Raw genomic sequence first — 13707 nt, 5'->3', positions numbered from 1 at the left:
AACTGAAGGCCTCTCTCACATTGGCTAATGTTAATGTTCATGAGTCCACCATCAGGAAAACACTGAACAACAATGGTGTGCATGGCAGGGCTGCAAGGAGAAAGCCACTGCTCTCCAAAAAGAACATTGCTGCTTGTCTACAGTCTGCTAAAGATCATGTGGACAAGCCAGAAAGCTATTGGACAAATGTTTTGTGGATGGATGAGACCAAAATAGAACTTTTTGGTTGAAATGAGAAGCGTTATGTTTGGAGAAAGGAAAACACTGCATTCCAGCATAAGAACCTTATCCCATCTGTGAAACATGGTGGTGGTAGTATCATGGTTTGGGCCTGTTTTGCTGCATCTGGGCCAGGATGGCTTGCCATCATTGATGGAACAATGAATTCTGAATTATACCAGCGAATTCTAAAGGAAAATGTCAGGACATCTGTCCATGAACTGAATCTCAAGAGAAGGTGGGTCATGCAGCAAGACAACGGCCCTAAGCACACAAGTCATTCTACCAAAGAATGGTTAAAGAAGAATAAAGTTAATGATTTGGATTGGCCAAGTCAAAGTCCTGACCTTAATCCAATCGAAATGTTGTGGAAGGACCTGAAGTGAGCAGTTCATGTGAGGAAACCCACCAACATGCCAGAGTTGAAGCTGTTCTGTACAGAGGAATGGGCTAAAATTCCTCCAAGCCGGCGTGCAGGACGGATCAATAGTTACCGCAAACGTTTAGTTGCAGTTATCGTTGCACAAGGGGGTCACACCAGATACTGAAAGCAAAGGTTCACATACTTTTGCCACTCACAGATATGTAATATTGGATCATTTTCTTCAATAAATAAATGACCAAGTATCATATTTTTGTCTCATTTGTTTAACTGGGTTCTCTTTATCTACTTTTAGGACTTGTGTGAAAATCCGATGATGTTTTAGGTCATATTTATGCAGAAATATAGAAAATTCTAAAGGGTTCACAAACTTTCAAGCACCACTGTAAATCCTCTCTAATGCAATATGAATGTGACGCTACCTGCAAAGAATTTCACACAATCTACAGAAGCTGAAAATGTGTCCCAAGTCTCCCCAAGCTTATTTTAAATCGTCATGTAAACACACTAACTTACGGACACAGCCTTGTTTCCAGTTGTATCCAGGCAGACAGTCTTCGCACTTCTGGCCCGTGGTGCCTTCTCGACACTGACAGTAACCCGTCTCATTGCAGCGAGCATGTAAGGAGCCCAGTTGATTGCAGTTACACTCTGTGGAAGAGTAAGCCAAGGTTACCGCATTTCAATTTAAATGAGTTTCTCCTGGATAACGCTGCACAATTAACCACATTTTAACCCTGTAAACCTCCAGATTTTCAATAACTTATTCGGATTAAAACATGAGGACAAATTATTCAGTCATTACAGTGAATAGGAAAGGCTTTGTAGTTATTAGCGTGTAGAAGAATGGAAGTCTGGACCCACCGATGCATCCTGGGAGATTAATTAGTTGGTTAATCATAATCACAAATTATGGCTTTCTCTGTTAATTAAGCTAACAGACCTGGTCGAAGTACCACTTTCTAACATTCATATGGTCAAAATATCATCCAAGTCTGCTTATAGAGCCTTCAAATATTCGGCTGTTCAGTTATTCAACAGTCCAGATTCTATAGTTAAAAACTCTAAGCGTGTTAAATCATTTTGCTCAAACTGTTGGTTATATATATACGGTCTGTTCTGTGATTGCAGGGACATGTCAAGTGCTGACTCTGTTAGTCATCGTCAGCTCTGTTATCGCTAAACTGGGCAGTCCGTGAACCGAATTGATGACAACAGAGTTGACCTTTCCCACCATTTTGTGTTTTGACTCCACACGTTAACCTCAAACTAGTGACCACGTGGCACGTATAAAAACAGAATGTTATGGATTTTAGTCATCTCATCTCATCTCATTATCTCTAGCCGCTTTATCCTGTTCTACAGGGTCACAGGCAAGCTGGAGCCTATCCCAGCTGACTATGGGCGAAAGGCGGGGTACACCCTGGACAAGTCGCCAGGTCATCACAGGGCTGACACATAGACACAGACAACCATTCACACTCACATTCACACCTACGGTCAATTTAGAGTCACCAGTTAACCTAACCTGCATGTCTTTGGACTGTGGGGGAAACCGGAGCACCCGGAGGAAACCCACGCGGACACGGGGAGAACATGCAAACTCCGCACAGAAAGGCCCTCGCCGGCCACGGGGCTCGAACCCGGACCTTCTTGCTGTGAGGCGACAGCGCTAACCACTACACCACCGTGCCGCCGGATTTTAGTCATGTTGTTGTTTTTAAAAAATGAGCGAGAGACTCACTCCGATATCACAGTAACAGATTTGACGAACAATTACTCTACTGTTGGTGTATCCTCAACATTTTGCTCAGATTAATGAGAGAAGAAACGTAAAGTACCTCACTGCCTTTCTGAAGTTTCCTGCAAGAGGAAGTCACATCTCTCGGTGCAGGTGTCAAAAGCTGTACTGCTTTTCACATTTTTCGAGTTTAGGTCATAAGAAGAATTTTCCCGACACCTAATTATTTTTGTTTAGTGGACTAAAACATACTGAATTCAAATCACAGACTTCCAATTTTATTAGTGTTTTTTTTTTAAATAGAACAATTAATGAATTTAGGGCCACATGGCCCTAAATTCTCTGCTATTTTTTCCTGCTTCACCATGACCCAATTCAAGATACTACATCATGCACCACGTGGTGGGCTTTCCCTGTTCATGCAAGGCATTGTGGGATACAAATTTGAAACAGGAGAGAAAAATGGAGAACGTGAGTGTGCGAATGAAACGTGAAAGACCGACTACAGTAACGTAAAGCAAGAAGAAAAGACGTTATGTTATCTACGAAGGAAAGTAAACACAGGGCCAAACTAATAAATATCGGTGGTCAGCAAGCACCTCGTTGTGATCAGTTGTTCGTTTAGTGACAGAATGATGGAACTGTCAGTGCACGCTCAAAGGTAAATCTGTAGATGGCAGTCATGCAACACTATGGATGCCAGCTGTCGTAAAACCCAAAAGAAGAAGGTAAATCTGCGCATGCGCACACGGACTTCCTCTGTCTGCTTGACTGCGTGAAGTGAGCAATTTCATGCACATTCATGCTCGGGAATTCCCTCAAATTAAATAACTTCCTAGCCACAGAGTGGCTTGATATTTTGTGAGATATTACAGAAATAAACATATATCACAATGACTAAATTTCAGAGGGAACTAAATTTCACCGATTTAATGAACCCGAAAGGCCGTCTAGCTTTAAAAGTCTTTGGGGATTTTATGCGGTTTTATAACTAAGTTAACAGAGTTGACAAGAACATTGGGACGGATCAAAAATATAGATTTTTTAATTACCAAAATTTCACATAATACAGAAAATAGACTTTCTGTGCAATTGATTTTATAACAATTAATAGAATAAGCCCCAAAAATCAGATTGTTTGACTGAATCACTTCATGTTTATTCGAGTTGAATGGATGAATCAGGAGTCGAAGACGGCCAGTAATGTGGGGGTGGGAGTCTCATCTCATCTCATTATCTCTAACCGCTTTATCCTGTTCTACAGGGTCGCAGGCAAGCTGGAGCCTATCCCAGCTGACTACGGGCGAAAGGCAGGGTACACCCTCGACAAGTCGCCAGGTCATCACAGGGCTGATACAGACAACCATTCACACTCACATTCACACCTACGGTCAATTTAGAGTCACCAGTTAACCTAACCTGCATGTCTTTGGACTGTGGGGGAAACCGGAGCACCCGGAGGAAACCCACACGGACACGGGGAGAACATGCAAACTCCGCACAGAAAGGCCCTCGCCGGCCACGGGGCTCGAACCCAGACCTTGCTGTGAGGCGACAGCGCTAACCACTACACCACCGTGCCGCCCAGGGTGGGAGTCATTTAGTTCATGTTTTATGGATAAATTGGGTCTAAAATGTACATCAAGCATTGCTATTGGTGAAAGTTTGTCATAATTTGCATTACTGTTCAAAACTGATTCAATAAAGATTTCTTTTGTGGAAAATAACAAAAGGTTTATCTCAGAGACGCGAAATGTACCTCGAATCCTAGAATGACCCACATAACTAAAACTGTTCTAGATTAACTCTAAATTTTTTTTTAAAGATTTTTTTGGGCTTTTTCACCTTTATTGGATAGGACAGTGTAGAGACAGGAAATGAGTGGGAGAAAGAGAGACGGGGAGGGATCGGGAAACGACCTCGGGTCGGAATCGAACCCGGGTCCCCGGACTCATGGCATGGCGCCCTATCCACCCGAGCCATGATGCCCCCGAGATTAACTCTAAATTGTCCAGTGTACTCAAACCTTGAAGTTATTATAATTTTCACACTATTTCTTCGTCTCTATTGTCAATACAAATTGCTATAAGTTTTAATATTTTTATCCACATTATTATATTTTATTTGATTTATTTTATATTTGCCAGTCATTTAAATGTATGTTATGCAAAGCTTTCATGTAAATAAGTGTCAGCTTTTGAAATCCTGTGCCTAATAAAGTTTATTATTATTATTATTATTATTATTGGGGCGGCACGGTGGTGTAGTGGTTAGCGCTGTCGCCTCACAGCAAGAAGGTCCGGGTTCGAGCCCCGGGGCCGGGGAGGGCCTTTCTGTGCGGAGTTTGCATGTTCTCCCCGTGTCCGCGTGGGTTTCCTCCGGGTGCTCCGGTTTCCCCCACAGTCCAAAGACATGCAGGTTAGGTTAACTGGTGACTCTAAATTGACCGTAGGTGTGAATGTGAGTGTGAATGGTTGTCTATGTGTCAGCCCTGTGATGACCTGGCGACTTGTCCAGGGTGTACCCCGCCTTTCGCCCGTAGTCAGCTGGGATAGGCTCCAGCTTGCCTGCGACCCTGTAGAAGGATAAAGCGGCTAGAGATAATGAGATGAGATTATTATTATTATTATTATTATTAAGAGCCAATGCAACCTCTCTAGACAAAGAAACCTTGTAAAAAAAAGATAGAGAGAGAAAGAGACATTGGTTAACACCTTTTTACATTACATTAAACTCTTCACTCTCACCCTAACTACACCATTTTACTATTAGTCAGGCTTGTAGCACTTGAGCCCAGGACTCGTGCCCTAATTTTAAGGACTCATGACTTGACTTGGACTCGAGCACTGATGACTTGGACTTGTGCATTAACTGCATTAGGACTCGTAAACTGGAGATGAGGACTCTGATTTTTTCTTTAATTTTTGTAACCTGCCATAATAATTTGTCATAAGATATTTATATCTACATTAATTTTTATACTAATTTCCTGCAAGAGTGTCACACCTGCACGCCTTGGCGCGTGCATCAGATAGACTCTCAGGCGTGCTCCGGACAGCATGTGCGCTAAACGGACTCTCTTGCGTGCCGTAAACAACTCGCACAGGATTAAGGCCCAATCAGTGTGCCTATATAAAAACTGTGAAAACACACTTACTTTGCGAAGTATTGAGTTGCGTTGCTGACGCATTACCGAGCCTTATTTCTTTGTTCGGTTTCCTGATTTCCTGTTTCTCGTCTTTGATTCTGCCGAGTCTACGATAGCCTGTTTGTGCCTCGCTTGACCTATTGCCTGTTTCATTGTTTTACGATTTTGCCTGCTGTTCTGGATCGTTTACCGTCTTCACTTTTATAAATAAACACACCTTCTGCACTTACATCCGTCTCCCAACCATCTCTGACAGAATACTCCACACTCCCTGACAAACAGAAGCACATTCACCTGTTCATACGTCATGTTCAGGAACAAACTAATGTTAATGGCGCAAAAACCGCCACCGTCAAATGGTGCGGTTAGAGTCTTGTTCTCGGACTCTAGATTTAGTGACTCAACTACAACACTGCTATTAGTCAGCTACGTCTGAAGTTACTAAATAATTCCAAGTCATTACTGAATGACTGAATAATAAACGGTGATTTTAAGAGGTTATATGTAATAAACTTGGTGTTTTACAAAAAACGTTCATGAATATTGAGATGTCAGTTGTAACTATTATGTAAATTTGTTTTAAAGTTTCTTCTTCTAGCTTACATGTGTGTTTTAGTGGTGTCTTATTGTCCTTTCGCCTCTGTGCACGCCCTGGAACACCTGACTTTATTCCCTCTTGATCAGCAGATGAATTTAAGCAGGTGCACAAGAAGCCCTACTTGGTTTTAACTAATGCGCAGGATGAGAAAGCCGTATTTAGAACAACGTCCTGACAAAGCAATATGCTGATGGATGTACAGTCTCCAGATTCACACGGCATTATCTCCTAGCCTGCTATTTTATCTACCAAGGTGGCACCTTTTTTGTTTTAGTCTTCGGTGTTGAAAAGGCTTCAGTTTGTTTCGTCTTTGTGCTGTGATTCCTCGGTGAGGATTGTTAGTCTGGCAGTGACAGAGGGCCAGCGAACGATCTGTCTTGTGTACAGGAGCTGTAATGTGTATCCAGGCCTGTCCATTTTATTGGATTGTTAGTATGTGGGTTTATTCTCTCCAGCAGAGGTCAGTCTGTCATCGTGCCATTCACTAGATCTGACACTTTAACAATAATCGACAGCAGCACTTCTGCATCCAGGATCAATATCACCAACAACATGGCCAGTCATTTGTGGATATCGTCATTTTTACAGTATTGCTAAACGGGTCACAGAAATATGACGAGGAATTAGATTTACACTCCATCCTGGCCTTTTATTATTTTTTTTGGACTGAATTGCTCTAGTTTACACCACAGCACTGTTGAATTCTTGAATCCGATTGGTCAGAAGGTGTTGATTAATTTTCTATTCCAGCATCTTTGAGATTACTGCTGGCTGCAATTCAAATTACAGTTTTATATTCATGCAAGGGCGGCACGGTGGTGTAGTGGTTAGCGCTGTCGCCTCACAGCAAGAAGGTCCTGGGTTCGAGCCCCGGGGCCGGCGAGGGCCTTTCTGTGTGGAGTTTGCATGTTCTCCCTGTGTCCGCGTGGGTTTCCTCCGGGTGCTCCGGTTTCCCCCACAGTCCAAAGACATGCAGGTTAGGTTAACTGGTGACTCTAAATTGACCGTAGGTGTGAATGGTTGTCTGTGTCTATGTGTCAGCCCTGTGATGACCTGGCGACTTGTCCAGGGTGTACCCCGCCTTTCGCCCGTAGTCAGCTGGGATAGGCTCCAGCTTGCCTGCGACCCTGTAGAAGGATAAAGCGGCTAGAGATAATGAGATGAGATGAGATGAGATATTCATGCACTTGGGCGGCACGGTGGTGTAGTGGTTAGCGCTGTCGCCTCACAGCAAGAAGGTCCGGGTTCGAGCCCCGTGGCCGGCGAGGGCCTTTCTGTGCGGAGTTTGCATGTTCTCCCCGTGTCCGCATGGGTTTCCTCCGGGTGCTCCGGTTTCCCCCACAGTCCAAAGACATGCAGGTTAGGTTAACTGGTGACTCTAAATTGACCGTAGGTGTGAATGTGAGTGTGAATGGTTGTCTATGTGTCAGCCCTGTGATGACCTGGCGACTTGTCCAGGGTGTACCCCGCCTTTCACCCGTAGTCAGCTGGGATAGGCTCCAGCTTGCCTGCGACCCTGTAGAAGGATAAAGCGGCTAGAGATGATGAGATGAGATTCATGCACTTGCTGTAACGTTATCGTTTATATACTATAAACTCATTCACAGGGACTTGTACGGCAAACACACCATCTAATTTCAACCTAATAATAAACGAATTGTTATTTAACAGCTCTGTTGAAGTTATCTGTAAGAAGACATTTATGAAAAAAAAAGGTATTCATAAAGGTCACAGTTACTGTCAGTCACTGTAAGTGCTTTCAGGTAAAGCTGAAGTAAACATTTTCCATTGCAGAGAAAATCCATCCGGACAGAGGATTTTGTACTTTTCTCAGTGTGACAAGCTGCATGTTGTTTCTTCTTCATCTTATTATTATCATCTTTATGGGATGGAGAGGTGGGGGAGCTGGTGAGGAAAGGACTGTTTATAGGAGCTATAACATGAATGATAACATTAATGGCATTTAGCAGACGCTCTCATCCAGAGTGGCGTAGAACATATCCAGTTGGATTAGGTGCTTTGCTCAAGGAACTTCATTCCTGCTGGTCCAGGGAATCAAACTGGCGACCTTTTGCTCCCAAAGCTGCTTCTTTAACCATTAGGCCACGGTTTCCCCACATTACATCACATTACAGGCATTTAGTGGACGCTCTTATCCAAAGCAACCTACAACATACCCAGAGCAGCCTGGGGAGCAGTTGGGAGTTAAGTGCCTTGCTCAAGGACACTTCAGCCATTCCTGCTGGTCCAAGGAATCAACCCAGCAACCTTTTGGTCCCAAAGCTGCTTCTCTAACCATTAGGCCATGGCTTCAACTAAAAAGATTGCATTACAGATGCTCTTATCCAGAGCAACGTACGTACAACATGCCCAGAGCAGCCTGGGGGTTAGGTGTCTTGCTCAAGAAACTTCATTCCTGCCAGTGTAGGGAATAAAACCGGCAACCTTTTGGTCCCAAAGTTGCTTCTCTAACCATTAGGCCATGGCTTCAACTCAAAATATTACATTACAGATGCTCTATCCAGAGCAACGTACAACATACCCAGAGCAGCCTGGGGGTTAGGTGTCTTGCACAAGGCACTTCATTCCTGCTGGTCTAGGGAATCAAACTGGCAACTTTTTGGTCCCAAAGCTGCTTCTCTAACCATTAGGCCATGGTTTCAACTAAAAAGATTACATTACAGATGCTCTTCTCCAGAGCGACATACTACATACCCAGAGCAACCTGAGGGTTAGGTGTCTTACTGAAGGCACTTCATTCCTGATGGTCGAGGGAATAAAACCAGCAACCTTTGTCAGTGGAGAAATTGACCATTTTTTGGGGGTGTGCGTGGTCGAAAATCACCGATTAATTGCGCATGAACTACGTACAAATCACTTACAATCACTTACAAATCACGCACATCAGCGCATAGGGTCAAAAGAGGGACAATTTCTGGTTTTTATTGACGAACATTCCACGCATAAACTGCGTATGAACCACGTATAAGCACGCATGAACCGCACACTAGCACTGATGAACGACGCATAGAGCGCGCATGTCAGTGGATATCAGTGAAATGTACGTGTTACTACAGCGAGACATGCGTGATATGTGCGTTATTCGTCAGTGAAAAGTCATCGACGTGCGCGGTAGCGGTAAATTTCTTGTGATCAACCACTAACGGTCCACGCATATGTCGCGCATTGTCCGCGTCAGAACTACGGCAAAGGACGCACGAATTACGTTAAACGGCGCACAATCGCGGATACTTGTGCGTGATCAATGTTTTTGAGCAGCTCAAAACCTGGAATCGCGTACAAACCCGATTCGTCGAACATCCACTAACAACTACTGATGCTCCATGTCAAAAAAACTTATGAATTACGCACAGCACTGATGAATCGTGCAGGACTCGAAATTTATGTGCAATTCATAAGTTTTGGCTGTGTGACTGGGCCTTAACCTGCATGTCTTTGGACTGTGGGGGAAACCGGAGCACCCGGAGGAAGCCCACGCGGACACGGGGAGAACATGCAAACTCCGCACAGAAAGGCCCTCGCCAGCCACGGGGCTCGAACCCGGACCTTCTTGCTGTGAGGCGACAGCGCTAACCACTACACCACCGTGCCACCCGCCTTCTGACATATAAGTAAAAAATACAATCAACTAAACGGCATGTTGAAATTTGACTTAGCATTTAACACAAAAGTCACACCACACAAATACCTTTTAATTACTTTATGTCGTTAGTTTATTTTCTTCCCAAACATGTTTCAACCAAACCATAATTGTTCATCATTTTCCTTCATCGAACAATTTCTTGAGCCCGGCGCACACAGGCGACTTCTCATCGCAAGCGTATTGTGATTTTTGGACGCAAGTTTCCCCTGTCAGGTAGCTGCATGTGCACGTTATCTGCAACCAGTGGGCGATTTGGGGAGGGGGATGCAAGTCACATGGAAATCACGTGACTACTTCGTGGGCAGCGATTGGCTTAGCCTTTGGAGGTGACCGCTTTGTTATTGCAAAGACACGCACACACGGCGATATCTCTGCAACAAGTCAGCGAATGGCGATTTTTTGTCGCAGAATATCAAGCAGATTTGATACCTGCGATCTGTCGCAAGCAACCAAAAATTGCTGTCGCAAATATCCACACATGAAGCAATTTTTCGCTTGCGTCAAAAAGTTGCACGACCAAGCAACGGAAAATCGCCTGTGTGCGCCGGGGTTTACCTTCACATTTGAAACATTTCATACCAGTTGATGTGTGTTTGCTTTGCAGACCCTTTAAATAAAGCTTGCAAGATGAAGGTTTTTGACTGAACTTGTAGCCGCCTGCTTCATGTACATCACAGATCGTCCATGAACTTCGACAACGTTGTTGGCAGAGCAGTCAGACGAATTTGAACGCTCTCACTGTTTTTGGTGTGAACATACCGTAACTTCACTTTGACACTGACACGACTGGGTCATTGATTATTTTCCAATAACAGCATGTTTCATTCCTTACTTAAAGCTAGACGGCCTTTCGATTTCATAAAATCGGTGAAATTTAGTTCCCTCTGAAATGTGGTCATTGTGATGTATGCTTATTTCTGTAATATCTCACAAAATATCAGGCCATTCTGTAGCTGGGAAGTTATTTAATTTGAGGGGATTCCTGAGCAAATAATGTGCATGAAATCGCTCGCTTCACACAGTCAAGCAGACAGAGGAAGTCCGTGTGTGTCTGTGTGCGCATGCGCAGGTTTACCTTTGACCGTGCACTGACAGTTCCATCATTCTGTTGCTAAACGAACAGCTGATCACACCGAGGTGCTCGCTGACCGCCGATATTTATTAGTTTGGTCCTGCGTTTCCTTTCCTTCACAACATAACGTCTTTTCTTCTTGCTTTCCGTTACTATAGTCGGGCTTTCACGTTTCATTCGCACACTCACGTCCTCCATTTTTCTCTCCTGTTTCAAATTGTATCCCACAATGCCTTGTGCGAATGGGGAAAGCCCACCACGTCATGCATGATGTAGTATCTTGAATTGGGTCATGGTGAAGCAGGAAAAAATAGCGGAGAATTTAGGGCCATGTGGAGATAAATTCATTAATTGTTATTTAAAAAAAAAAAAAAAAACTACTAAAATTAGAAGTCTGTGATTCGAATTCAGTAGCTTTCGGTCCACTAAACAAAAATAATTAGGTGTCGGGAAAATTCTTTTTCTGACCTACACTTGAAAAATGTGAAAGGCGGTCTACCTTTAATCGCAAGTTCGAATTAGTTTTAAATCGACTTCAGTGAAATAATATGGATGACCAAAAGGATGCCAAAGGAAGATGGAAAAGGGTTGAATGGTAGTAATTTGGGAAGTCACTGATGCAGAACCATTTTCTCCCCTGATTACTGTGGTTTAAGTGCAAAACGGAAAGGTGGTACTCTCCAGACATTTCTCGAACAGCTTTGTATTTAATTTAATATCACAGCTCACAATTGGACAACAGACGTTCGAGGTTAACCTCTTGAACTCCCAAAGATCCATCAGCGAGTCCGGATTTCCCTCGAGTTCATCAAATATTAAAGTTCTAGATTATGTTAACTTAAAAATAAACTGTAGGTGGTCAAGCAAAATGAGGCAGATCTGACTGACCGATACAAACGTTCTCATCATCCAGCTCGGCTGAAGCGTTCCTGAAGTATCCAAGGCGACAGTGCTGGCAGTTCTGCCCTCTCGTGTTGTGTTTGCAGCTTACACAAGTTACAATGTTGATAAAGTCAATATAGCTGCAGCGGTTTGAGTGACCGTAGCACTCGCAATCTGGTAGAGGAGATAGGACAGAGGTGTTAGTACAAGGAAAGGCGTGAGATGGAGAAGGAAAAGACAGAGGGCAGTGTAGGAGGCGATCAGGTGATCATTAACACTGGAAAAGAAAGCGTATTCGCATATTCAATAGTGTCACACGATTATACTGTTACAGCGACACAAAAGTGTTTATAATCATTTTGATCAGTATTTATTTCAAAATGGCACATGCAAGTGCATTTTTGAATAAATAAACTTCAAAAGCCAATTTGCAGCGCTTTGAAGAGGAACGTTGAGTTATTTCATAAGCCAAGATTTCCACTTCTTTAGTATTTTGGAGCTCAGGGACTATAAATAATTGATAGGATGTTTTAAAAATGCTCGCAACATGAGGACTTGCTGTGGCGCAGTCCAACTAGCTGTGGGACGATGGCAACAGCAAGTGATGAAATATAAATGTTCAATTATTCCGTAGATCAGTGAAGGGACCGAACAATGTTGCACAAACTGTCCCCAATCTTTAGCAAAACAGGCAGCCTGTTTAAATGCTTTCAAACAGAAAACTCTTCATACAGCTGCAGGGAAATACATGCATCATCTTACATGAGACGAGACACCGATACATCTGAGCCGGCTCACCTTATGAGACAAACCAGAGCATGCAGGACAGAAATACAAAGAACAAAAATAATGAAGATGAAGACTGTATTTAAAAAAAAAGAAGAAAAAAAAAGCACTCCCACCCCACACAGTTTCCAATATCACTGTGTCCCATTAACTTGAAGGAACAGGATATTATCACCAAATGTTTCCAAGATGTTGTCAAACAAAGGAACAATTCGATTCTCCTTGTCTTGAGGTACTGTCTTACCTTCAAATCTGACATATGCTATCCTCGTCAACTGAGTTCTTGGCCCACCAGGTATCAAAAGCCTTTGAATGACTTTGGAATGAAATCAAACACCATTAATTTGACTCCCTTCAAGGAATTGACTAAAACTATCAGGGGGGAAAAAAAAAATATATATATATATATATATATATATATATATATATAATGTCCCATTCTATAATTGTGGGTACATTTCTCCATCAGTCATCATCAACTCTGTCATCGTTAAACTGGGCAATCCATTAATAGCAGAATCGACGATAACAGATTTGACACCCCCCCCCCCCCCCCCCCCCCATTTTGTGTCTTAATTCCACACGCTAACCTCAAACTAGCGACCATATGGCATGTATAAAAACAGAATTTTATGAGTTTTAATCATCTTGTTGTTTTTAAACAAAAAACAAAGAGTGAGAGATTCACTCCAATATCGCAATAACAGATTTGACAAATCATGAATCTACTGTTGGTGTATCCTCAACAATGTGTTCAAATTAATGAGAGAAGAAACAAAACATACCTCACTGCCTTTCTGAAGCTTTCCGCCAGAGGAAGTGACATCTCTCGGTGCAGGGGTCATGCGTATTATTCAAAGTCTTTGTGGATTTTATGCGGTTTTATAACAGAGTTAACAGAGTTGACAAGAACATTGGGACGGATAAAATATGTATTTTTTTTAATGACTGAAATTTCACATAATACAGAAAATGGACTTTTTATGCAGTTGATTCTATAACAGTGAATAGAATCAGCCCCAAAAAACAGATTGTTCGACTGAATCACTTCATGTTTATTCAGGTTAAATGGATGAATCAGGAGTCGAAGACGGCCAAAAATGTGGGGGTGGGAGTCATTTAGTTCATGTTTTATGGATAAATTGGGTCTAAAATGTACATTCTTGATTAAAACTGATTCAATAAAGATTTCTTTTGTGGAAAATAACAAAAGGT

General features: G+C 42.7%; 1 protein-coding gene across 3 annotated transcripts in view; it reads right to left on the bottom strand.

The window, feature by feature from the left end:
- ntng2a (netrin g2a) overlaps positions 1-13707 on the bottom strand; it is a 167296-nt gene that overhangs the window by 4198 nt on the left and 149391 nt on the right. For 2 of the 3 annotated variants that reach the window (XM_060932340.1, XM_060932341.1), the window contains exons 6-7: positions 11713-11880; positions 1118-1252 (exon numbers count right to left, since the gene is read on the bottom strand). In XM_060932340.1, the coding sequence (XP_060788323.1) occupies positions 1118-1252; positions 11713-11880 (303 nt within the window). The remainder of the gene's footprint in view (positions 1-1117; positions 1253-11712; positions 11881-13707) is intronic. The other variant, XM_060932342.1, reaches the window with a different exon arrangement.

The sequence above is a fragment of the Neoarius graeffei genome, chromosome 10 (assembly GCF_027579695.1).
Source record: "Neoarius graeffei isolate fNeoGra1 chromosome 10, fNeoGra1.pri, whole genome shotgun sequence".
NCBI classification, from domain to species: domain Eukaryota; kingdom Metazoa; phylum Chordata; class Actinopteri; order Siluriformes; family Ariidae; genus Neoarius; species Neoarius graeffei.
This window is presented reverse-complemented; position numbering and strand designations above follow the sequence as displayed.